Raw genomic sequence first — 24,341 nt, forward strand, 5'->3', positions numbered from 1 at the left:
ACAGGGTGTGCCTACCTACCTCGTGTGGGCTGTCATAGCACGCCAGGCCTGTGATAAAGGCCAACATCATCGGTAGAGTATATTGGAGCGATCATCCAATAGCCTACTAAATAAAGTGCAATACTGATGCAGCACTCTGCCGCCATGAATCGGTTAAAGAATATTACGTTGGTTTTATATTGCCTAACGAGCGCAACGTCAAGCAAAAGCTCCTGCGCTTGGAGAGTGCTCGAGCCGGCTCTCTGACCAAGGTCATTATATTTCACATCTGTGCACCGACTGCAGTTCAACGTCAATATGCACCTTGCAAGGCTCATGGATATTTCCCAGGGTGCGATTGTGTAGACTTGGAAACTTGTCTGTTGAGTGTGTTTCTCTCCGCCTTCTACGGGAAGTGCGGTAATATTCATGCTCCAAAGCCTATAAGCGCCAGTAGGGTATTTGCAATAAAGATGCAATATACTGGACATGACACGGCAGGGACCAAGATGCCCATCGAATTCAAAGACTGCATGAGGTCCCAGACCAGGAGCAATGCAGCATCATGGACGCATTCCTTTGGCAGCGAAGCCATTAGCTGCAAGTGCCATGAACATTATTGGTTTAACAAGAACGTCTAACAAGCTGATGCTCGTCAGAACACGGTAAGGTTGGATGTTGAGGACATGAGAAGTGATACTCGAGGCGGTGACAGCCGGCAGTTCTAGAAGAGTGGCCACAAGCGGAAACACCCCTGGCGCTCCATTTGAGCATGCGCAAACGTTCCCCATGGCGAGCATCCTTCGACTCCGAATTTCCTCCGCAGAAGATGTCCCTTCTGAGAGAGCAGAAGGGAGAATTCTATACTCAGGATGAAACCGATGCGAGTCCGGTAATATCACATTTCGAGCAGAAACAGCCGTTCCCACCTCTACCACCCGACGAATTAGACGCGCCTCGAGATGCCGATACCCAGTCCAATTGCTTCCCGGGGGAAGATGACCAGGACCTAGCTTCTTCACATCCTGACGGAGATGTAGAGGATGATGTGGACTTCCACTCACATTACTCTCTGGAGGACCAGTCTTTCTCAGATGCCTCTACAGATTCGAACGATGAGCAATCGCCCGAGGATGGCATTGCGATGCATCATCCTTTCCGACAGTCGGCGAGCTCTCTTCATGGACCTAATGCGTTTGCGCCGCCATTCTACAACCGACCTCCCACCCCTCTCCCGCCGTCTCCTTCACTGACTTCCCTCCTACGGCCTCCCTTCTCCACCAATACTTCGCGACCGACCACTCCCGATAGCTCTGACGTGGAGACGCCCAATGACACTGAAGCAGCCGTCGCAAAGTCTGCGAGGAGAGCGACGACTGTGCCCAGGGCGAGCCCAAAGGTTCCGACTTACGAGTATTATGGCTTCGTCCTCTACCTCGCATCTTCACTGGCATTCTGTGAGTGGAGTATAATTCTCAACTGGGATGTCTTTTGAGTACTGACTTCTGACGCAGTAATCTACATTCTGTGGTCTTACCTCCCTTCGCCCTTCCTACATCAGCTTGGAATATATTACTATCCAAATCGATGGTGGTCGTTGGCTTTTCCTTCCTGGCTAGTCATGTCGATCATCTATATCTACGTTGCCTTAGCATCGTACAATACTGGATATTTGACTCTACCCATGAATAGCGTGGAGAATATTGTCGATGAAGTGGCAAACGTGGCGGTCATAGACGGGAAGGGGAGACGCCGGCCTGGTGGTGCTGCGAAAATGCGCCCTGGGGCTACCTCTTTTCAGATCATGGGCCCGCAAAATCGCAAAGTCAACTGGAGGGAAATCTGGAGCGAAGGGACGGATGCGGTTCTGGATATTCCTGTTGGGGGTGTATGCGAAGTTCTCTACGGGCCAGAACGGGATGAGAAGGATGATGACTGTGTAGAAAGTCCGGATTTGTAGACCCAGGTTCCTTTGCGATATAGTATTTAAGAATCATGAGTGATCAAGGCAGCTAGGATCATTCCTTGGCGGACGTAATAACAAGCATCTCGATTGACAGGCACATGGTAGACTTCATTTCTTGGTAGGCGCGAAAATGAGACACGTTTTCAACGATCGAAGTAGCTCTAGACTCTGTCGGTGATTGGTAGAAGCGAGGTTCCGCATGAACTTCGCCATTGAAGTGAACAATACCACGTTCCAGCATTCGATGGCTGAGAAACTTCTCGGCGATTACCAGAGTCAAGCGAGATAAAACAACCCCTGACCAGCATCTCCAGAAAGCCAGCGCTAAAGGCGGTAACACTCGCGTGGGCGGCTACGGGAGCCAACGAGAGGCCAACGGCGGCGGTTACTTTGCTATTGTGAGGAGACTCCAGTGCTCAGTGCCCATCCCAGCTCCAACACACAGCCCGGCCCCTGTTCTCTTTCTTGCGCAAGGCCTATTGCCTTCCGGCCCATCTTTGTTGTTGCCTTTCTACTGGTGCTGCACGGCTTGGAACGTTGTTCCCTGCCGCTGTCTGTGGCTCCAGCTCAACAACACTTACCGCTGCGAATACCTAATCCGCATCCTCCACCTAACCAACCCACGCTATTGGGTTTCACGAGGGAGGCCGCGTTTGTTGATTTGAATAATCAAATTTTGTCGCTTCAGCTTCGCATTGTATGTCTTGGCAATCTCCCTCCGCCATGTCTGGAGGTGGAGGGTTCGTCGGTCCTGGCGGTGATGCAAACGGCGGACCTCAGGGGACGGAGTACACATTACAAGGTGGGTTTCCTGCGCAAATGGCATTGGTCGCTGGCCTCTGTAATATAACTAATTGACATACTAAATCACTCTGCTTCTTAGGTGTAATGCGCTTCCTCCAGACGGAATGGCACCGACACGAGCGAGACCGCAACGCCTGGGAGATCGAGCGCGCGGAAATGAAGTCTCGGATAGGCAAACTTGAGGGCGACGTCCGAACAAGCAAGCGCTTGCATGAGTCCTTGGGAAAGCATGTCCGGCTGCTTGAAGCTGCGTTGAAGAAAGAACGCGAGAAGGTCAGAAAACTTACTAATAATGAGCCTGTGGAGGATCTCCGGGATCCCAAGGAGATTGCGCGGGAAAGCATCAATGCTCTGAAATGTAACGGATCCTTTTGAAGTGATGTTGGCAATTGATTCTGACCATTCTTTCAGCTCAACGACCGAAACCTGACGCGCTAGGAGATCTTGACCCTAGCGCTGAGGCCCAACTCGATCACCGCCAGGAGGCCGAACGCGATAAGTCACGATTATACCTATCCAAGTGCTCTCAGGAAATCGCGTATCATGTCATTCCTTCCGCGCACCCACCTCCCGACCTTGGCGACCTTGAGCTATCGAACCATGTTTATGGGAACCAGCAGCTGTCCCAGCAGAGCCTAGAAGAGGCATATATCCAGCAGCAGCGACAGAAACACCAGGCAAGCAATATGATGGCACGGGAAGTCCCTATGCAGAATCACCAGCCTATTGTTAGGCACTACCCCGATAATATGGGTTTGTCTCGCGCTCCTAGTCAGTACAATCTGCCGGCCACCTCGAGGGACGCTGTCGATAGACGAGGTATAGAACACCAGCAGACCCCAATAACAAGCAATGAGGACAGCAAGCAGTCTTTGGAAGTTTCCCTTCGGGAACGTGGGGGTCTAGAAAGACAAGTATACGATGCCTACGGATCGCAGGCTCCTGTCGAGGAAACGTCACGGCCCCAGCAGACTGAGGAAAATCCTAGTGATGCTGATGGCTGGAATTTCGATGATCCTCCTGAACAGGCTGCTCCGCCAGAATCAATACCTCAGAGACCCGATGTTGATGCATTTCCGAATGCGAATTTTTCCCGACAGAAATCGCCTGCAAGGTCAGGATCGTTATCCCATCGGCGGAAAAGCTCCGGGGCTCGACGAAAGAGTGATGGAGCCGTTGATCTCGGTACTACGGCCAGTTTGAGGCAAGATTCTACCTTCAAAGTTAGATTTGCCCTGCGAGGACACTTAGATGTTGTCCGAGCCGTAATTTTTACTGGCGGTGGCAGCCCATCTGAACCTGAAATATGCACCTGCAGCGATGACGGAACGATCAAGCGGTGGTTTATTCCTGCGAGCTTCGGAGCGTCCGGTCACACGTCGAGTTCCGGTAGCGATTTGGATATTACGAGCTACTTTACCCACCGGGGTCACGTTGGAGCTGTTACTGCTTTGGCGGCATGCTCTCCATCGCAGAACTTTTCGAACGGTGGCCGCACGGTTGGCGATGGCTGGGTTTTCTCCGGTGGGCAGGATGCTAGTGTACGAGTCTGGGAAAGGGGCAGGGTAGATCCCAAGGCAACTCTGGATGGCCATTCCGATGCAGTCTGGGGTCTATGCGTCCTTCCCGGAACAGCAGGCTCTATATTTGGCGACCAGTCTAGCCATTATGGCGGCCCCGATCGCGTTATTCTCGCCTCGGGCGCCGCTGATGGCAAGATAATCATCTGGGCGGTAAGTGGACCGCCTCAACTTTCCTCACCACAAGCTGGAAATAGGCGTGTTGGTGGCAGCCGGAGGGCCAATTCTATATCATCTGGATCAAACTTTCCCTCCTCACCGCAGCCTAGCACGGCAACGACAACACCATTCCATTATACCATGGTTCGGCAGATTGTTCGAACAGAATCACCTTCGCCCACTTGTATCAGTCCCCTTTCCCTTGCTGGTATCAATTTCGTCGTGTCCTACACAGACGCTTCGATTCTTGTTTACGATACTAGAACCGGCGAGGAGATTGTGGGCATGGCCAGTCTCGAGACGTATGATGGCACCCGGTCAACAGGCGTTAACTCAGTTGTTGCAACCACTGTTGGTTTTGACGGGTCAGCGGGTCTTGATCCTAGCCGAACGCTGGCTGATGAAGAAGTTGTTCACGGGGCCACTGGTTCAAGTGGTGTGGAGGGCGTTGTCATCAGTGGCTACGAAGACAGATATATTCGCTTCTTTGACGCCAATAGCGGTACGTCTACCTTTTTATTTTTCTTGAAGTGATTAGGCTAATAACTAATTATGTGCAGGACAATGTACCTACACCATGCTAGCACATCCTTCTGCCATTGCTTCCCTTTCTCTTTCTCCAGATGGCCGCGAGCTAGTGTCTGCAGGGCACGACGCCAGCCTGCGGTTTTGGAACCTTGAAAAGCGAAGCTGCACGCAAGAAATTACAAGTCATCGACTGATGCGTGGTGAAGGGGTCTGCTCTGTCGTCTGGAGTCGCGATGGCCGGTGGGTCGTTGGCGGCGGCGGCGATGGAGTAGTCAAGGTGTTCTCGAGATAACGCAGTGGATGTGGCCTGATGTATGATTTTGTTCTTAACATGTCCTGCTGACTGATATTTTTCTCGCACCATGTTCTTTTGGACTCATGAAATGATTGAGCGATTGGCCAAATTCCCGAGCATTTGTAACGGTGTCAAGTTACCTACTACTTACCTGGCATATGTTCCTTTCTATTCCTCCTGTGCTTATACATTCTATACTCGTCTTCTTCTCCTTTTCTTAACTCTCTTTTCTCTTTTGTGCTACTCGTTGACGATGTTCGTTCCTATCGACAACGACCGGAGCCACGTATACCAAGGTGTTCTGTTACTATTATCCCTGTTCGTACAAGAGTTGCTAGCCTATGCGATGTATGACCAGGGCATGCATGTTACTGTCTTAACTTCTTGACGCCCGCTTTCTCCTCTGGGAATATATCTGCTTTCTACGCCGACCAGGTATGACACTCGATGTTAGATGTGGAGATAAACATCACGGACTCAGGTTTATATTCCTGGGCTGAGAATTATCGATCTGATAATCAGGTAGCACTACTACCAACAATGACATTCACCGACTCGCAGCCCAAGCATCCTTAAACAACCCCCTTAACTTTCTGGCCACATCCTCATCCTTAAGCCTCTGGGCCAGATATCCCTGCAAGTCATCCCAGAACGCCCCCGTCTCCAACAAGGTCTCACCACTCGGTCCAACCGCAGCCTTCGCAATCGTCTCTTCGGCCCCACTCGTCTCCTGAGATACCGTCTCAGGCGCCTCTCCCTGTGCTTGGTTTTGGCCCTCAATAACCCTTGCCCCTCCTATAATCATAACCCCAAACTCTACCTCCTTACCACCGGCCAGTAACTCCTCTTCTCCGGCATCACTCACAACATCCGCAACAGTCTTCCCAGTACCCGTTACGGGCTTCTTCTTGAAGAGGATCTTGATCTTCTCCAGAGGCACTTTGTTGTCAGCTTCTGTGGTGTTTTCGAGAACACGTTCGCGGACGGCGTCCTTCAAGTCCGACACGGTTGTTGTGGCCAGTGGGACGTTAGACAGAGTTATTTCGAGCAAGGGATTGCGCGCTGATCTAAGTGTGACGGTGATAGATTTTGAGGAGCCGGGGTTTGTCGTCTTCGATGCCGTCGTCTTCTTCGGCATGGAGGGACGCGGGGGTTGCAAGCGGGGCAGGGTGTACTAAGACTTTTAGCGACGTGGCCCGGTTCAGGTAGCTCTGAGTGAGAGCCTGTATACCAAGCAACAGGTGAGGGCACGTACAGGAACCCGAGGAGTGTTTCCTTGGTCGTGGACATAGTCAGCCCGCAGTTTAATGGGACGGGAGTCAAGCGCAGAGATAAAGGACTTTGTGAATGCTAGTTCAGACATGGTGACTGTAGTCGTAATCAGAGCTATTATACAGTGCGAGCGACAGATTGACGTGGTATTCTGCAAGATAAAGTGATATTAATGAGGACGCTGGAATGATACAGTCGTTGCTGAAGATGTCGAATTACCCAATCAGGCACCGCCGAAGCTCAGTGGGTTCGCAAATGTTCCAGCCTTAGTACTCAGGCAGTAAGAAGCCTGGGCTTGAATTACACCGCCTTATACTAGTCTTTCTGCCATGATCTACCGCCCATTCGGCCGCAGGAAAAAAGAAAAAAGTTGAAATTTCTCTCAGGGAAGGACAAAACATAACTTTCGTTTCACGTCACATTCCTTTCGCAATGGGTAAAGGTCGTCGCATGAAAAAGCAGGGCCCTCCGGCCCCGCTGGATGAGTCGAAAATTACGATGCTTAAGAAACGCAAGACCGGCGACGCACCTGCGGAATCAAAGGCGGAAGCAGGCAAGAAGCGAAGACGCACCGATGTTGAGGATGATGGCGTGAAGGACATGCAGATCAAGGCAAAGAAGAATAAGGCAAATGGAGTTGTCAATGGGAAAGAGAAGGAGAAAAAGGCTGCTACTGCTGTTACGGCTACTGCGAAGAATAAGAAAAAGAAGCAGCCGGAGCCCGAGCCGGAACCCGAGTCAGAGGATGAGTGGGAGGATGAGGACGAAGAGATGTCGAATATTGATGATGGTGAGGAGATGAGTCAGGACGAATTTGATGATCTGGATGGTGTCAGCGATGGCTCCATGGATAGCCAGGGCGAGGGCGAGTTCGGGTTTGGGAGCGACGACGACTCAGATTCCGTGGTGGATTCAGACGAGGACGATCACCCACGGCAAACTATGTTCTCTGACGACGAGGATCTTTCGGATGCGGAGGAAAAGCTGACCGCGGCTAACATTGAAGGTCTATCTCGAAAGCTGGACGAACAGAGGCAGATGGAAGAGGAGGAGGCGGAGCTTGAAATGCAGGAATCTGCGATGCAGACCAACATTGCCGGAGACCGTCCGGATGTTTTCGAGGGCATAGAGGGAGAAGGACTGGCTCCAAACCTCCAGCTGCTCCGGACAAGGATCACCGAGACGATCCGCATCTTGGGCGATCTAAAGACCCTAGGTCAGCCTGGGAAGTCCCGCGCCGATTATACCCAGCTGCTTCTCAACGACATCTGCACATACTATGGATACACGCCGTTCCTCGCCGAAAAGCTATTCAATCTGTTCACACCAATGGAAGCATTTGCCTTCTTTGAGGCCAACGAAACACCTCGTCCCGTCGTCATCCGTACCAACACCCTCCGCACGAACCGAAGATCTCTCGCCCAAGCTTTAATCAATCGAGGTGTTGTCCTCGAGCCCGTCGGAAAGTGGTCCAAGGTCGGTCTGCAGGTCTTCGAGTCCGCAGTTCCCCTCGGTGCCACCCCAGAATACCTTGCAGGTCACTACATCCTCCAAGCCGCCTCCTCATTCCTCCCCGTCATGGCGCTCGCCCCTCAAGAGAACGAACGAATCCTCGATATGGCCTCCGCCCCTGGTGGTAAAACCACCTACATCTCCGCTCTGATGCGCAATACTGGCTGCGTCATCGCTAACGACGCGAGCAAGCCCCGTGCAAAGGGTCTTATTGGTAACATCCACCGCCTCGGGTGCAAAAACACCATCGTCACGAACCTTGACGCCCGCACAGCTTTTCCCAAGGCCATGGGCGGTTTTGACCGTGTCCTTCTCGATGCTCCCTGCACAGGTACAGGCGTTATTGCTAAAGACCCTAGCGTCAAGACCAACAAGAACGAGCGTGACTTCCTCGCAATTCCACACATGCAGCGCCAGCTCCTCCTCGCGGCGATTGACTCCGTCAATCACGCTTCCAAAACCGGCGGCTATATTGTCTATTCCACTTGCAGTGTGACAGTCGAGGAGAACGAGGCTGTTGTCCAGTACGTTCTCAAGAAGCGGCCTAACGTCAAGCTCGTCGAGACTGGACTTGGCGATTTCGGTTCACCAGGCTTCACTCACTATATGGGCAAGCACTTCGACGCGAAGATGACGATGACGAGACGCTACTTCCCGCACCGCGAGAACGTCGATGGGTTTTTCGTCTGTAAGCTGAAGAAGATTGGTCCTACGCCGGTGCAGAAGCCCGGTGAAAAGGATTCCAGCATCTCCACCAGCAAGCCCAAGTCCTCTACTGCGACGACAGACGGCGAACAAGCAGTCGACAAGACCCCCGTTACTGATGAAGACGGAACTACCCCAGGAGACGACTTCGGCCCCTTCGACGAAAACGAGGAGGAAGATAGGGAACGCATCTTGCGCGCAGAACGGAACCGTCTTCGCCGCAAAGGCCTTAACCCCAAGGGTGTACTAAACAAGCCCAAGAAGACAGCAACCCCGAAGACAGCGATCGAATCCGAGTCAACGACGAAGTCCCAGAAATCCGAGGACTCAAGCGCTGATAAGTCTCAGCCACAACCCCAGCGGGAGGAGCAAGACGAGTCCAAGAAAGAGAAGAAGAAGAAGCCCATTACAAAGACACAAGAAGATACCGCCGTTGTATCTTCGACCCCGCCCTCTAACCAGGAGCAAGAAAAGCAGCAGGGCAAGTCAAAGTCTTTAAAGCAGTCTACTAGCCCAGGAAAGGAGAAGGCGAAGGAGAAGAGCAAGGGTTCGGGGAAAGCTAAGGGGAAAGGAAATAAATGAAGGGACGGGCTGAGTTTATCCTAATCCACATTCGTATAAGTAATGTGTCTGTATATGGTTCTTTCAAGCATGATCATCAAATAAAAAGCATATTTCTTTATATATGATCTATTTATTCCTGTAATTCTTGAGTAAATGTTGGGACGTGAAGGTATTGCTTTCCCCGAGCTCACGGGCGATGGCTCATTCGGTGCAGCGAGGCACAAGAATACATGGAGACTGACCCTTTGTAGCGCGCTTAAGCGGAGGTTATCAGATGTTTTATCGAAAGTAGAGAATCAAGGATCAAATTTGAATATAAGAATATTCTAGTATACTTAATACCAAGAAGTTCAAAGATAGAATTCAAGTGTAATAACCCCTATATGGCATGCTGACGATATGAAACTTCCTGGGTATGCCTTGCTTCTCCAACCCCAAAACTGGAAAAGAAGAAAAAAAAAAAAAAAACCAAAAATCCAAGAAAATCCAAGAAAGAAAAGTATAAGAAAGAAACAACGAGTATAGTAGCGAAGGGAAGAAAGTCAGTAGGATCGGAACCAGCGATTGACAACCAAGAACACCAGTTACTCGATGCTGTTTGCTCATGTGCGGTAGATCTTGACAACGTTGAGGATGTTCTTCCTGCAGATGGGACAGATCTCGACCTGGCGTGCGCACGTAACGCAAGCGCAAACATGTCCACAGTCATAGAAGAGAGCGTCCTGCTCCTCGCCGAAACAAATTTGGCAGAGGTCCATCTCTTCATCCGCAACCTCCCAGTAGCTGATACCTTTGCCGTGGCGCTTGCCATCCTTGTATCCCCCAACATACTTGTTGCCTGTCTTACGTTCGACGAATGTTCCCTGACCGTGGCACTGGTCCTCAAACCAGTCACCATCGTAAGTATCGCCGGTCGGGTACTCCATAAAGCCCTTGCCGTGGCGCTTGCCGAGGACGTAGTCGCCAGTGTAGGTAGCGACCGAGTCAGATATATGCTTGCCTTTCCCGTGATAGTAGCCCTTCATGAAGTCGCCGCTGTAGAAGTCAGATGTGAAGGTGGCATCAACAGCCTTTGTGCCGCTGAAGGCCTTTGTGGGGTGATTGCGAGCAGCGGCCCAGAGATAGCTGACTAAATGCTGGGGGTTGGAGAAGAGACCTTTTTCGCTGAGCTCGGTGCGCTTTGCCTTATTCAACTTGTCGCCGACGATGAAGCAGGCTCCGTCAGCGGGGTTGATTTCAAATGTCTCTGCTGAGGCGAGGGTGTCAACCACAGTGCCGTCGACTTGATGCCAGACTTGAAAGTCCTTGGTCTCTGGCCAGTTGAGATGCTTGCGGATAGCGGGCTTGATGACTTCCTCCTTCTGGGAGAAGAACGATCCCATGGTGCGCAGGGACTGCGACTCAATATCGAAGACTTTGATGTAATAGTAGACGTGCTCCACTGGCAGAACCACCTCCGGCTCTGCAGGTGCGGCGTCTTCAAGGTTTGCGGGCGCCTCGGTTTGGTCCTCGGCGGGGGCTGAAGTCTGATCTTCAGTGGGTGGTTGATTTGGCTCCTGCTCTTGGTTATCGGCAGGTAGCTGCGTTTCTTGGGTTTCTTCATCTAGCTGTTGAATGTCGCCCGCGATTACGGCGGCAATCACAGCATCATTCTCATCTGATGTGGCCTCAGCACTGGCGGCCGCTCCCGTTGAGGTATCAGGCTGGGATGACTCTGCTATCTGGACTGGGCTCTCCGCGTCCTCTGGATTTTGTTCCGTGGTTGAAGGTGCTTGAGCATTCACAGCAACTACATCAGCAGACACTGGTGATGGTTCGCTTTCTGACACCACAACAGCAACCGTCGCCGTACTATTTACGGTTTCAGCGGTCGGCTGCTCTGGGGATGCTTCGCCGGCTTCACCCGATATTCCGTCCATAGGGTTCTGGTTTCCGGTATTAGAGGAACTTGGCTCGGCGCCCTCGGAAGACGTAGTCGTTGGTGTATCGTCCGAAGTCTCGGAGCCTGGACGCTCAACAACAGCTTCTTCAGGCTTAGAGGTGATAGCAACTGGCGTCTCAGGATCTTTCATCGCGAAGTACTTGGCGTCGCCTTCCATCAAGTCAGTAAGTTGGATGATTTTCAAAGTAGCTAAATAGAGAAACTCACCGTCCGACACGATCTGCATCCAGTAACGCACAGGGTTCAACGGCAGGTCGACAGTAGCCGTGAGATCAGAAACGCGCTTGAGTGAAACAGTTGCCGAGCAATCGCGTGCATGGCCAATTTGCCAGAGACGAATATTCTCCGGGCTGACCTCTGCTCCTGAACGTGTAGAAGCCCAAAGCCCTATCCTCTTGCGAACCTCTATGAGATTTGTGGAGCGAGGCACGCTCATGTACATGACACTGTTTGCGGCCTTGGCCTGAGACATGAGATCATATGAATCAAACAGACTGCTGAGATTATCATACTTCTCCAAGGAGTAAACTTCGACCTGAATATCCTCAACCTCTGTCTTACCTTCGTTTTTCTTCTGAGAGGTAACTTCACCAGTTTCGTAGTAATGCTTGAGTTCATCAGAAACCTCCCATGGCCCCTGAGGGCCGGGTAGGAAGTCCGCAATAACATCGCTGCGAATATACATAACGGCAATTGCAATGTCATGGCCTGTCTTGTGATCCGGCGTCTTGTCAGGATCCAAGCCAAGATGCGGTCCTAAAGCCGTCTTCCGCGTCAAGCACTCAACTCGGTTGTCACTTCCGTCATCGAACGCCAGCCACTTGGTACCAGGCCCGCCTGGGCGGAGGATGCTGAAGAACTTTCCAGATGTGCGTCGTCCGCGGTGAACGATGTATCCGTACAGTATATATTTCCCGCACTGACCGTCGAGAAGCCAAGGTGATAAATCAACTTCTTCATCCAGATCTACTCGGTTGTAGAGTAGACGCCATTGCCGAGCAGCTTTATCGAGTGTCTGGCGGCCCAACTCAAGGTGCAAGACTGGGGGCAGTAACCATCGCCCGGGCTTAGCACTGAGATACCAGGTGAACGCTTCGCTCGTGGTTTTGGCTTTGTCGGCAGGAACGAAAATACGGGAATTGAAATCCTTCGGAACCGTGTGCACAGGAGTCGGCAGAGCGCCTGAAGGGAAAGAGGCTGGGGAAGGGCTGTCGAAAAGCCGGGAAAGGTCGTCTGCCGCGGGAGTACCTGCGAGCTCTAGTTCCAGAGACCGGCGCAACCGCTCCCAAAACTCGCACACGTCACTAGACTTCTCATGCAAGTTGCTGAGAGTGGTTGTGATTGTATCCGTGTCGACATACTGAAGAGATTGGTCACGCCGGCGTAACTGCCAGAGAAACCTCTGTAGCGCATCGCACAACGGCTTGGGTTTCAGATCGCAATTCGTAAGGTGTTCTAGGACGTTCACATTCTGAATGACCTTGGAGAAGGGAGCAATATGCAGCCAAGTGGCAAGCCCGGCAACATCTGCGCTGTGGTTAATGACTGAGTCACCAAGTGGCCGGTAGCCTGTCAAGCCAAGGCTGTCCCAAGTGGGTTCGGAGTCACTGGGATGCCACCAAAGAGACCTGGTAGGATCGTCAAAAATGCGAATGTACGCATCGAACGCTAGGGTGTCGTTGCGAAGCAATGCTTGATGCTGGAGACGCTGACGACGGTGGATTTGGTCCCAGGGACCATGGAAGTTGGTCCACCCCCAATCAAGGTTATGAGGGTTGAACTGATGGCATGAGGACTGCATCCACCCTGTACGAGGCTCGTTCGGGTTATAAACAATGACTCCAATCTGCGCAGAAACTCTCCAAGTCTCTGTCGTTGGTTCAGCTTGGTTAGCAGCCGCTGGGTATTGAGACTTGAACATCTCAGTCCATGCTTCTGTATCCTTGGTTTTATCGAACTTAATATCGAGATCGGGTTTGTTGGTGTCCAGTTCTGTCTCCGCAGGTCCACGGAGAACCTTGAACTCCGTCTCAGGCAAAGTATCATCGGGCTTGGGCATCGTGGATGAGCATTCAATATAAACGCTCAAGTGGCTAACGTTGTTACCGCGCGGAAAGAACTTGATTGTCCACCAGTACCCTCCAATGTATGCCGGAGGGGACCGCATGATTTTGAGCCGGTTGGGATTTTCCTTCGTTCCTCGAACACCCTTAACCTTCCAGGTGAGCCGGGCCTTTTCCACCGGGCGGTATTCGGGGTCATCCAGATCGGGGTGAAAATTCGATTCCCAATATGCGTCTGCGATGAGGGCAAAGGTTAGACAAGTCAAAAGAAGATATATGGTGGAAATACTGACAATCTAAAGAATTGTAATTCTCTCCCTGTGCCTCGATCTCTGCTAGCTCCGCCTCATCGGGAGCTGAGGTATCCTCTTCTTCCTCCGCCCAATAAGCATGCTCCTCGTCCTCCTCTTCTTTCTCTGCTGCTGGCGAGTCGTCTGCTGCTGGCGAATCTTGAACCTCAGCCTCTTGGGAAGTTGCAGCCGCATCAGGGCCTGAGTCCTGTTGAGGCTCTGACTCCGAATGTGGCGGCTGGAGAACGACGGTCTCTGTCGGAGTTTGGGGGATTTCCTGCACTATGGTGTCGATGGTGACCGGTTCTGCAGGACTCGACTCAGTGTCGAGAGGAACCGGCACCGGGAGCTGCTCAACCATGACAGCACTGTTTCCGTCCATAGTGGCGCAGAAGTATGCCGAACGGCGGACAGATTCGAGTTCAAACAATAACCAAGGGTACACAGAACAGAGAAAGGCGCTGCAGCAGAAACCCAAAATCTAAGAAGCACGGGATATAAGACTATGCAAGAACGAAAGGTGAGTCACGCAGAAGGCAGCAGGCGCGGCAATGTAGTGCAGGCAGAAAGAGGGAGCTGAATGCTGAGTCGAGTGGGACGCGAGGCTGCGATAAGACGCTTATCTGTATGGGGTAGCAACTGAGCCAGCTGGGGAACGGCTGTGAGAATCTGGGGATGTTTCACGAAGGAGAGGACGAGCGATGTTCTTGCAAGGATCCAGCGAGAGAAAGTAAGTCGGTTGAAGTCGAGGAAAGAATTGTAGAGAAAAGAGAAAATTCAGGACAAAAAAGACCGAAGAAGCGAGAAAGACTGAGTAAATTGATGGGATCGTGCAGGCAAGGCTGCGAGAATGAGGCGGTACCACGGCCAAATCAGACGCGCTCACCGCTGGTTCAGCCTACAGAAGGATTTCTACTGTTCAGAGTTAGGCCTTGGGGCCGCTGGTTCTTATCCACGTTTTCTGAAAGAAGTCTTATTCATCCTCATCCGAGCTGGTCTGGCCGCTCTATGGAGTACGTATCTTTCGCCACCAGCCCCTATCTCTCTTGAGAATTCCCTGGCTCTATGCGAGAGCTGCCGAAAGGCCGCGGTGAAAGGGGCACCCCCACTCGCTTCTGCCAACGTATCTTTGCTTTTGTTCCCAGTTGGAAACTGATTGTCTGGTCCGTGACAACGAGTGCAAATCGAGCTAAATGCCATTCGTGTTGTCGGCCCCGTCAAGGCGTGGCGATCATTGGAACCCACTGAACAGCCCACTCAACCGATCGATTTCCTGCATCAGACCCTCTGATTCGTCATCCAGCAGCTGCCCGCCCACCGGAAACTTTGCCTCTTCCCCTCCCCCTCTGCCGAGTCTGCGCTCCTGGCTCCAGACCGGAGTTCGGGACGAAATGCTATCGCGTTTCTGTTGAGTGGAAAATTTTGTTCCTGAGGCTTATCTCTGGTTCTGCTCCCGCGCAGTTCCCACTCCGGCTTTTCTGGAAGTTCGTTCGCTACCTGGCGAACGAATGCCGAACGTGTGCCGAGGATGCTCGGCGGACTGGGTGGAGTCGATTTGCTGTTATCGAAGAAATGATACGGGTTCCAACTGCGATTTATGCAGCGTGACCATGCGGTATGTGCCAATGAGATACCAGGTTGGATGCCAGACGGACCTGGGCATTATCGTTGTCAATTGTGGGATTCCTCTTCAGCGGGACTTTGTTGTCCTGCTCGTGCAAAGGTGGCTGCAACGATAAGAGGGAACACGACTGTGGCTTCGGCGTACACCTTGACGGACTGACCATCCGCCTTAATTTTACCCCAACTTACGGCCTCATCCGGACGAGCGCCAGCATCGCTCCCATCGAATTCCTGTGCAGTATTAATATAGACGGCATGTTCCGCACCGTTCCGCATCAAACAAGCATTGGCTATGTGATGTTTGACAATACCTCCCCCGAGGATAATCATTCCAGCGCGGGCCGCTCGTACGGCCATCGTATTAATACGACGCAGATCATCGACGATATCGACTCGAAGTCGGAGGGGGGATGCGCGGAAAGTGTGGAAGTAGAGCATGTCACCCAACGAGCCGTCAGTGAGGGCCGGACAGAAAATAGGAATGTTATTCTTGGCAGCCCAGTATAGCACTGAGTCCTCGTGGTTGATCTCGCGACCTAGACGTTCGATTATACGGCTCGGTGTCCAGTGCAACTCATCCTCCTCGTTCCCAGTCTCGCGGGCCTTCTTGTTGGCCGCCTCTTGCTCCTCCAACATTTTGTCCAAGATAGGTACCAACCAGTCCTCAAACGAACAATAGTTGCTATTGGGAACAATGAGATTGCCAATCCTATTAAGGCCTTTCGCTCGAAGACCGGCGCCTGGAGCCGTGAAGCTTCCCATATACGTGGGAGCTAGACATTTGATCAAATCCTCTTCAACCCCACCAGCAGTGGTAACAATGGCGGAAACATGGCGATGGCGGACTAGATAACGGATAGTGTCTCGCAGGCCCGACGAGATTAGGTTGGATGTGTAGCCGAGGAAGATAGTGGTTTTGTCGCCGGTTTCAGGATGCCGATAGGCGCGCTGTGGAAACGAGCACTGGTTAGCAGTGTAATGAATTCAAGCTCAAGAAAACCGGTCGATTACCATCTCATTGATGATGCGTGCTGCATCAGCAACAGCGCTACTCTGAAAACCCATGTGCTTCATATTGTCGACCATTTCAGCAACAGTAATATCGCGGCCTTGGTACTTTTCAAAGTCTACCCCGCTGACCTTGTGAGTCCCCTCAGGAACAGGTTCCGAGGCGACAAGGACCGCATTCGTAGCGGAGGAAGGAGGTGCATTATCTTGTTGGCCCGACATTGTGAGTGAACAGCTGTGATTTCAATAAAATCCGATAATATTGTCACTGTGGGAGACCGGGTTAAAGGTGCGGGGGCACATCGGAAGATCAAAATAAAAAAAAAATTCGAGAAGAATGGGTAATTGATGCCTGAGGATTGAGGCCACAGTAAATCATGGCGGATAACACAAACCGCCATCGAGCCTAAAGAAGGTTCGGCTCAAATTCGTCTCCATGTATGCCCGGTATTTGAGGCATTAAATTTCTAAGTTAGGTAATATGCTACTAGCGTTGGCTCCAATCTCTATGGGTCTCGCCTCAGGCACTAGACTAAGCCTCGATTAGTGCAAGTGCCAAAAGTCGGGCTGGACAGGCTGCCGGGCTCCTCATGGGGATCCGCATTGAAGATTGGAATCGGTTTCAATTAGGTGGAAGCAAAGAATCCCTGACCAACGGAAATTCATGCCAGCTTTCTCAGCTAAGGCTAAGGCTTGCACCTGGTGACTGGTTACTACTGGTTAGCGACTGCTTGAGGTCCCTCAATCCTCATCCATGATCCGGGCGAGATCTTCATTTCTCTCCCTTCCCTTAACCCTTCCCTTTCCCCATCAGCCTTCCTCCCTTTTTTTATTCTTGACACTCGTTTACGCCATTTTGACCCGACAAATCGGGCTTTGGGTCAGGACTACATTCAAACCAACGTGATTTTGAAGACTCGCGAGGTCGAACAATCGTGGGTCCTCGTCCTCTCTGGCATCTGCCACTGCAGTTCAGACGACTCCTTGCAGCTGTCCATCCGGCCGGTTGCTTGACACGTCGCGTGCGGTTGAAGGTAAGAAAACTCATTCTGTTGAATTCTATGTCTTTTCATCTTTGTATTTTTTCCACTGTCGATGTCTTGGTCGGGGTCGATTCGGATCTGCCATCTTTGTCACACATGGCACGTCGATTCTTATTTGACTGGCAGCCGAAACGCCATCCCGTCATGGAAACGACCGTCGGGTGGGAGAGACGTTTATTATTCTTTGACTGTTCCACGGCCAGTCCTATGCGCTTCCACAACATCCTCATTTTCCTCTCGTCCGAGCTCTGAGACAAAACAATGCCAAGTCGAGTCCAAGCTGCATCGTTCATCAACTTTCAGCTCTTCCTGGGGTTTGAGGCGCCTCTGCAATTTCCTGATTTGGCTGGACTGATTAGATAATTTCGAACATGGCCCGTGCTTCTTTATTTCAAGATCACGTGTTCCCCACATCTTTTAGCCCTGCGCAGTGTTGGCGACCAGGCGCCTGACGCCCCTGCCTTTGATCGAAGTTGTTTTCGAGTTTTGACGTTACTCCGTTTGTTTTATCTCATAGCGTACAGAGCGAAGTACGTGACTAACCTGCTGCAGGGCCCTCTGCCAGGTTGATCATTCCGGATACCTTCTAGCATGGTCCGGTGATGTCTGCGCGATATCCCCAATCGTCAGGGTTTAACCCCCGTGATCGTTCCCCTTCACAACGATTCAATGATCGTCGACCCCCAGCCGGCCCTCGTGGCTCTGATGATGCAAATCTACCCATAGGACGAGAGCCGCCCAGAGGGCCACGGGCTCTAGTTGACCACCATCCTCGAGTCAATTCTTTCGGTAGAGGTCGAGGCCATGGCCGTGGAGAATTCCGTGAAAGGGAACGCGATCCTCGTGGTGACCGTGAGAGAGAACGCGACCGAGATTTCCGAGATCTCCGCGACGGCCCGCCGCCATATCGTCGCGAGATTGAGCGCGAATGGAATCGTCGCCCCCATGATTTTGATGTGAGAGAGCCCCGCGGTGCCTTCGGCCGACGTTCGCGTTCGCCTCAGCAGCCTCGCGACTTCCGTGATATGAGAGATCCCCCAGGCCGAGAGCCTGATCTCGTGCGAATGCGCCGTGGTTCCAGAGACAGTATGATGTCGGGGTCCTCTGCAGTTCCTGATGGTCCTCCGCCCGTTGGCCATCATTCTCGCCCTGGTCCGATCCGCGGAAGGGGAACTCGTGGTCGGATGCCGTATATGGATGATCGCGAATCCTTCCGCCGCCGGAGTAGGTCACGCGACCCAAGATGGGACCGGGATCGAGACCGCGACCGCGACCGCGACAGAGACCGACCGCTTGACCGTGATCGTGACCGAGAGCGCATCATCGTGGATCGAGATAGAGACCGAGATATTCGGGACATCGATAGACGCGATAGGGACCGTGATTTGGATCGCCGAGATAGATTCGATCGCCGTGACGAATTAGATCGCCGCATGGACCGTGACGAGCGAGGCAGGCCCGCAGTTTTTGGGAAGCGAGATCGTCCACCAAGTCGGAACGAGAACCGGAATCCCAGCATTTCGTCCCTACCATCTACTGCACCACCACCACCACCACCACCATCAGTTCACAATGGAGCTGCATTGGCGGACAGGATAACTGACCCGGTGAACGTTGAACCCCCTAGAAAGTCGTCCGCAGCAGAGCCCTGGCGTGAGATGGAGCGACTGGACTCCTTACCCTCTCGACCGGATACCGCAAAGGAATTTATACCCCCTGTTCCGAAACGCGCCACACCTCCCGCAGCTCCTCAGGTCCCAGCTTTTGGCTCAGTGACTGCGCCTATCCCTGATATAGCGTCAGAGAAGCCTTCAGTCGATGCACTTTCAGTGGCCCCGTCTCTGCCCGGAGCTGAGAAAGAACGCCAGGAACCGCCAGCGAGACCCCAAATGCTCCCGCCAACGGGGCCGCGAGCGGATCGTGGTCCGCCTCATCACGTATTGGAGCAGCGCGCTCGCCGTGATGAAGCCAAGCGTGACGAGGCTCCTGATCCCCTTGCGAAGCCAGAGAGTCCGGTGCGATCATTCAAGCAGCCTCAACCATTATCGGCCGGTTTGCAAAAATCAGCGGAACTTTCCCCACCAACTGCTCCAGCTGCCATGGTTGCCAAGGACGGTACGATCACCCCTGAGTCATCGCCTAGCAAAGTAGGCTCATCCGCAGTCTTTGCAGACGCAGGACGGGGCGCCCACTCAGTGGGACGATCCGCGTCGCCGGGATCGCTCACTTCACCTCGCATGCATTCGGCGAGTATTCCTACTGGTCCCCGGGCACTTCAACAGCGGCCCCAACCGTCTCGCGGACCTGCCAAAGGTAACAAACAATGGGTTCGTCCTGGATATAATCGTCCACATTTTGCGACAAGTCCGACATTACCACCAAAGAGGGATTCAATTGATATCAAGGACAGGAGCTCGTCTTTCGGCGAAGAAGTTAAGCGAGATATGAAAACGGAAGTTGATGAGCAGCTGCCGAGCCCAAATGCGAATAGACCTGCCGTTGAAAAAGATAGGGCTGCGCTCAAAGAGAAAGAGAATATTCCCGCTCCCGAATCGTCCCCAAAGCCGCCTATAGAACCAGCTACGAAACCCCAAGACCGCTCGCCTAGCCCTCCCCAGGTACAGGCGGTATCACCTAAACCCACCGAAGACAAGATGGAGGATGTCATTCCAGACTTTGGGAGGTCTAGTGATGAAGAGGAGGATGAGAATGTGTTCACACAGGAATACTTGGAAGAAAGAAAGCGAATCTTTGAGAAAGACATGCAAATCCTCCGTGCTGAAATGCCTACCTCGCCTCTGGAAGATCCGACCATCGTCGCATTACTTATGCGAATCCAACTTCTAGGGATGATTGCAAATGAGACTGAGCCTGAAAAGGCCCAGGAGCCTACGGCTCCAACGGATGATGTTGTTGAAGAGGAAGTGCAGGCCACTCCTCAGGATAATGACTTCGGCAAGAAGACCGAGGAGCAGGAGTCTTCCACAAAGCTTGTTCTGGATTCGCTCCCAGCAGCGGTGTCTGTAGCGAATCTTCCATTTCTACAATCTGGCCCTCCTACGCCCGTGTCCGACCTCGATGTATACCAAGAGAATACTTCCACGCATGATCGCATAAAGGCGATTTTGCGTGAGGAGTTGATTGACCACCGCAAGGCCGTAGCTAAGAAAAATGCGGAGCTGCGGATGCAATGGTTGGAAAAATACAAACAATGGAGATTAAGTGTGTGGGAGATGGACCGTGCCAAAGAGAAGGATAAGGCCTCTGTGACCCCAGGGCTTACCCCTCCTCCTGCACCGACCGCACCAGTAACGCCGAACCCCGTCTTAGAAGGCCGCTCCGAGGGGCGACGCTACAAAGGTAACAGCGAACTGGATTTTCAAAATGCTCTCCGTGCGTCTGAGATCTCTGCTCAGGAGGAGCTCGCGCGGCGTCGCGAGAATAAGGCTACTGCGTATCCAGATCTCACTCGTGAGGCGGTGATTCCGGACATGCTTGAACCTCGGGAAGCCAAAGCCCTCATATACAAAGATACAAACAACATTGTTGATCCGTCTCGTGCCATGGAGGTGTTCGGCTTCCTACCACCGCCAAATGATTTCACGCCTGAGGAGCACGAAACGTTCACCGATGCTTTTATGGCCCACCCCAAGAAATGGGGAAAGATCGCAGAAGCGTTACCTGGGCGGGATTTCAAACAGTGTATCATTCACTATTATCTGACCAAGGAAGAAATCAAGTACAAGGCCAAGTTGAATAAGCGATGGAGTCGCCGTGGGCGTGCTAGAAGATCTGCAAGGGCTCCTAAATCGAATGCACTTATGGCCGACCTGGGCGTCGTCAAACCTGACTATGACGGTGAGGAGGAGCCCACACCTGTTACCGACACCGGCCGCCCGCGTCGTGCAGCTGCTCCGACATTCGGTGGAGATAATTCTGCGGATACGGAGCAGAGTGCCAGCGGACGTCGGGGTAATGCCGCAAAAGACAGTGAAACGGGCGAGAAGCCTTCGGGAAGGCGGGGAGCACGCGGAGGGACTGGCGCTCGCGGTGGCCGCAGAGGTAAGGCAGCTCAGCAGCAGCAGCAGCAGCAACAACAACAACAACAACAACAGCAGCAGCAGCAGCAACAGCAAGCCTCAGTGCCACCACAGCAAGATCAGCCCAACCTAACGACGCCGACTGTATCGACCATCTCGGTACCAACTACAGCAATCACACCAATGGCTGCTATTGCAAATTCCGATGTCCCGGAGATGGGTGCGGAAGCGGATGCTGATGCTGGTGTTGTGAGGTTCAAGGACCAACTAGAGGATGACCGTGTCGAGATGCCCCCACGTTCAAAGTCTGGCAGGGGTCGCCCTAAGGATGCGGTATATGCTTTCGAGCCTTCAGAAACAGAGAGCACGACAGTCACCCCTGTCAATGGCTCCGTCCGGTCGGCGGAGATGAGCTACAACACGCCACCGACGACCAGCTATTGGTCGGTTCCTGAGGTCCGCGATTTCCCATTGCTCCTAGCACACTTCGGCAGGGACTTTGAAGGTATTTCTAATTTCATGAAAACGAAGTCTACACAAATGGTGAGCAACAACCCCTTAACCGAATCTAGCGGAGAATTCTGTTTCTGACTATTCATTGTCATATTCAGGTCAAAAACTACTTCCAACGACAAATCGATCATGGCAAGAAGGAGCTTGAGGAGATTGTTGCGGATGCGGAGAGCAAAAAGGCCCGGGGTGAACCTCCGAACCCGTTGCCAATTCAAAACTTCACGTCTAAACGTCGGTATGAAGCGACGCCTTCGGCCGTTAGTATGTCCAGGCCTCTTGCGCCACTTACGGAGGCGACCCCGGAGTTGGACGAGAACCGTCTCGCGCCCACTGCCAGACACACTGCAATGCCTTCGCAGCCAATCTCCCTACACTCTCGTCCTCTTCACGAGCGGGAGCGTAGTGTTTCTCGATATCCACCGCTCGCGCAAGCCAGCAGTGCCCCAATAGTTCCTCAGTCACCCGCAATGTCGGTGGCCGACGAGTCGTCCCGGACGATCCATACCCAACCTGGGTTGCCGCCGCGAATGCAGGGGCCACGCTTAGGTTACTTCGACGAGAGGCCGCCGACTGTGCTATCCCATGCAAGTTCCCGAACTCTTGATCATCCCTTATCTTCACGGCAAGTTGCTGTGTCTGCGCCAGATATGACGAGGATGGAGCCGCTGTCCAGTCAAGGGTTCAGGGGCGTAGATGTGCACGGATCGCCTTTGCTGTCTAGCCAAAGTTCAACAGCTCCGCCACAACCCTACCTACAACCTTTGGCACAGCCCCACGCTCAGACGCCATCGCTTATGTCTCATGGCTCGCACTCACGCCAGCCTAGTTTGACAAAGCCTCCAAACTCCCCACTTCAGGGTCTTGGAAGGCACGAGTCAGAGATGTCCCATATTCGACGCGATTCCTTGGGCCAGAGGTCTTTCTATCCGCTTTCTGTGCATCACGTTGTGGCTTCGCAGCCACCTCCCGTCATGTCCCCGTCTCGAGATCCTCTCCGCACGACTTTGAACCCGGTTGAACCCCCTGAACCTCCTCGCCAGGTGCCTGCCAAGCGATCTAACATTATGAGTATTCTAAACGATGAACCCGAGGAGCCACAACCTAGAAAGCGGTTCGCAAGCGATCAGGCTTCCTCCGTCACTGGAACTGCTGTTGGCTCTCCCTCGCGGCCTGTGTACACTGGAGGATCTTCACTTCCGCAGTCAATTCGACAAGAAGAGCCCATACTCTCGACTTCTCAGCAAAAAGGTCCATCTTATCCTCAACAAAGTCCCTATCTGCCGCCTTCGCGCCCGTATTCCGAGTATCCCTCTTACAACTCAACGACGGCGACATCGGGAACTGCTGGGAACACTGATTGGCTAGGTCGATTCGATCCTCGAGGTCAACAGCAATCCCAACAACCATCCTCGGCTCCTCCGCCGCCCAGCAGCCGTCCACCTACAACTCTGGCCTCACAACCCCCATACTCACCTTTTGCCTCTGGTCAAATCTCGTCTAGTCAGCTATCAAATCTCAATGCTCCGTCCCCTGTGCCAACACCGCCTCCGGTGCCGGCTTCTCAGCGGCAGCCATACCCTGCTTCTGTTTACGCGCCATCACCAGCGCCACATCCCCAGGCTACGAGCGCGGGATCACGTGATGTGTCTTCTCAGGGATCCATGTACAGGTCTGGCATTAACTCCCCAACATTGCGGAGTAATCATGTCACATACCCATCGCGTTCGGGGCTCTCCTCGACATCATCGTATGGTTCGGCAACACAGACAGTGCCGACTTCTGGACATATGCCAGGCACGCCTCAACAACATTCAAGTGGGCCTCCGGCATATCAGCACATGCAACCCCTGGTCGCACATCAGCCTCAGCCTCATCGACCGCACATGGGCCTAGCCGGAGCACACTACGGTCGCAGCACGCCGCCGCCGCAATCACAAGCGTCCAGAATGCCGCCTCTAGCGGGTCCCGGATCCCAACAGATAGGTCGTTCCTACACCCCTCCGGTAATGCTGCAGCCGAACTCGTCAGGTGGGATGGCCTATGCACCAAGTGGGCCTGTGGGTTCCCACCCTCTTGGAGCACGGCCGGCGGGACCTGGCTCTCTGAGTGAATCGATGTCTGGGCCGCATGGAGGCTCGGCTCATAATCGGGTTTACAGTCAAGGATCGAATCCGTTTCCCGGACCGTTACCGTCTCAGCATTCCAGTCGGTGACATGGAAATCTATACCGCCATATGTTGGGAAAGATATGCATTGAACGATGTATTATAGGACACTCATTAAACTCATACATTCCCTTTCTCACGGAGTTTCGAGGTTTGGCCGGATATGTTTCATAGTCATGAGTTAATGTACAGTAGACGACTCAATAGAATCAGTGACTAATGTTCAACAAAGATTACTGATGCTCACTGCAGTGCGGTGTTGGCCTCGGCGAATGTCATTGTGCCTTTCA

General features: G+C 52.8%; 7 protein-coding genes across 7 annotated transcripts, besides 1 other annotated feature; 4 read left to right on the top strand and 3 right to left on the bottom strand.

Moving 5' to 3' along the window:
* Positions 1-24,341: part of a sequence feature (contig 1.139 1..347029(1)) that runs on past both edges of the window.
* Positions 809-1,939, top strand: ANIA_08070 (protein pigP; the record flags this gene model as incomplete). The annotated part of the gene is made up of 2 exons (XM_676247.1): positions 809-1,436; positions 1,494-1,939. The coding sequence occupies 2 exons, from the start codon at positions 809-811 to the stop codon at positions 1,937-1,939; spliced, it is 1,074 nt and encodes a 357-aa protein (XP_681339.1).
* On the top strand, positions 2,669-5,687 carry ANIA_08071 (protein strA; the record flags this gene model as incomplete). Its single annotated transcript, XM_676248.2, has 5 exons — positions 2,669-2,747; positions 2,829-3,107; positions 3,161-4,482; positions 4,642-4,990; positions 5,049-5,687. The coding sequence occupies 5 exons, from the start codon at positions 2,669-2,671 to the stop codon at positions 5,306-5,308; spliced, it is 2,289 nt and encodes a 762-aa protein (XP_681340.1). The 3' UTR covers positions 5,309-5,687.
* On the bottom strand, positions 5,859-6,674 carry ANIA_08072 (uncharacterized protein; the record flags this gene model as incomplete). Its single annotated transcript, XM_676249.1, has 2 exons — positions 5,859-6,485; positions 6,567-6,674. The coding sequence occupies 2 exons, from the start codon at positions 6,672-6,674 to the stop codon at positions 5,859-5,861; spliced, it is 735 nt and encodes a 244-aa protein (XP_681341.1).
* ANIA_08073 (rRNA (cytosine-C5-)-methyltransferase NOP2) lies at positions 7,008-9,474 on the top strand. The gene has a single exon (XM_676250.2). It carries the CDS (start codon positions 7,016-7,018, stop codon positions 9,380-9,382), a length of 2,367 nt encoding a protein of 788 aa, XP_681342.1. The 5' UTR covers positions 7,008-7,015; the 3' UTR covers positions 9,383-9,474.
* Positions 9,967-14,041, bottom strand: ANIA_08074 (putative MATH and UCH domain protein; the record flags this gene model as incomplete). The annotated part of the gene is made up of 3 exons (XM_676251.1): positions 9,967-11,456; positions 11,514-13,604; positions 13,663-14,041. 3 exons carry the CDS (start codon positions 14,039-14,041, stop codon positions 9,967-9,969), a joined length of 3,960 nt encoding a protein of 1,319 aa, XP_681343.1.
* On the bottom strand, positions 14,652-16,546 carry ANIA_08075 (deoxyhypusine synthase). The gene is made up of 4 exons (XM_050611199.1): positions 16,294-16,546; positions 15,472-16,230; positions 15,315-15,386; positions 14,652-15,217 (listed from the first exon to the last, which is right to left on the bottom strand). The coding sequence occupies exons 1-4, from the start codon at positions 16,510-16,512 to the stop codon at positions 15,095-15,097; spliced, it is 1,173 nt and encodes a 390-aa protein (XP_050467249.1). The 5' UTR covers positions 16,513-16,546; the 3' UTR covers positions 14,652-15,094.
* ANIA_08076 (MYB DNA-binding domain protein) lies at positions 17,936-24,099 on the top strand (the record flags this gene model as incomplete). Its single annotated transcript, XM_676253.1, has 2 exons — positions 17,936-21,916; positions 21,946-24,099. The coding sequence occupies 2 exons, from the start codon at positions 17,936-17,938 to the stop codon at positions 24,097-24,099; spliced, it is 6,135 nt and encodes a 2,044-aa protein (XP_681345.1).

Source organism: Aspergillus nidulans, chromosome II (genome assembly GCF_000011425.1).
Source record: "Aspergillus nidulans FGSC A4 chromosome II".
In the NCBI taxonomy this organism is placed as follows: domain Eukaryota; kingdom Fungi; phylum Ascomycota; class Eurotiomycetes; order Eurotiales; family Aspergillaceae; genus Aspergillus; species Aspergillus nidulans.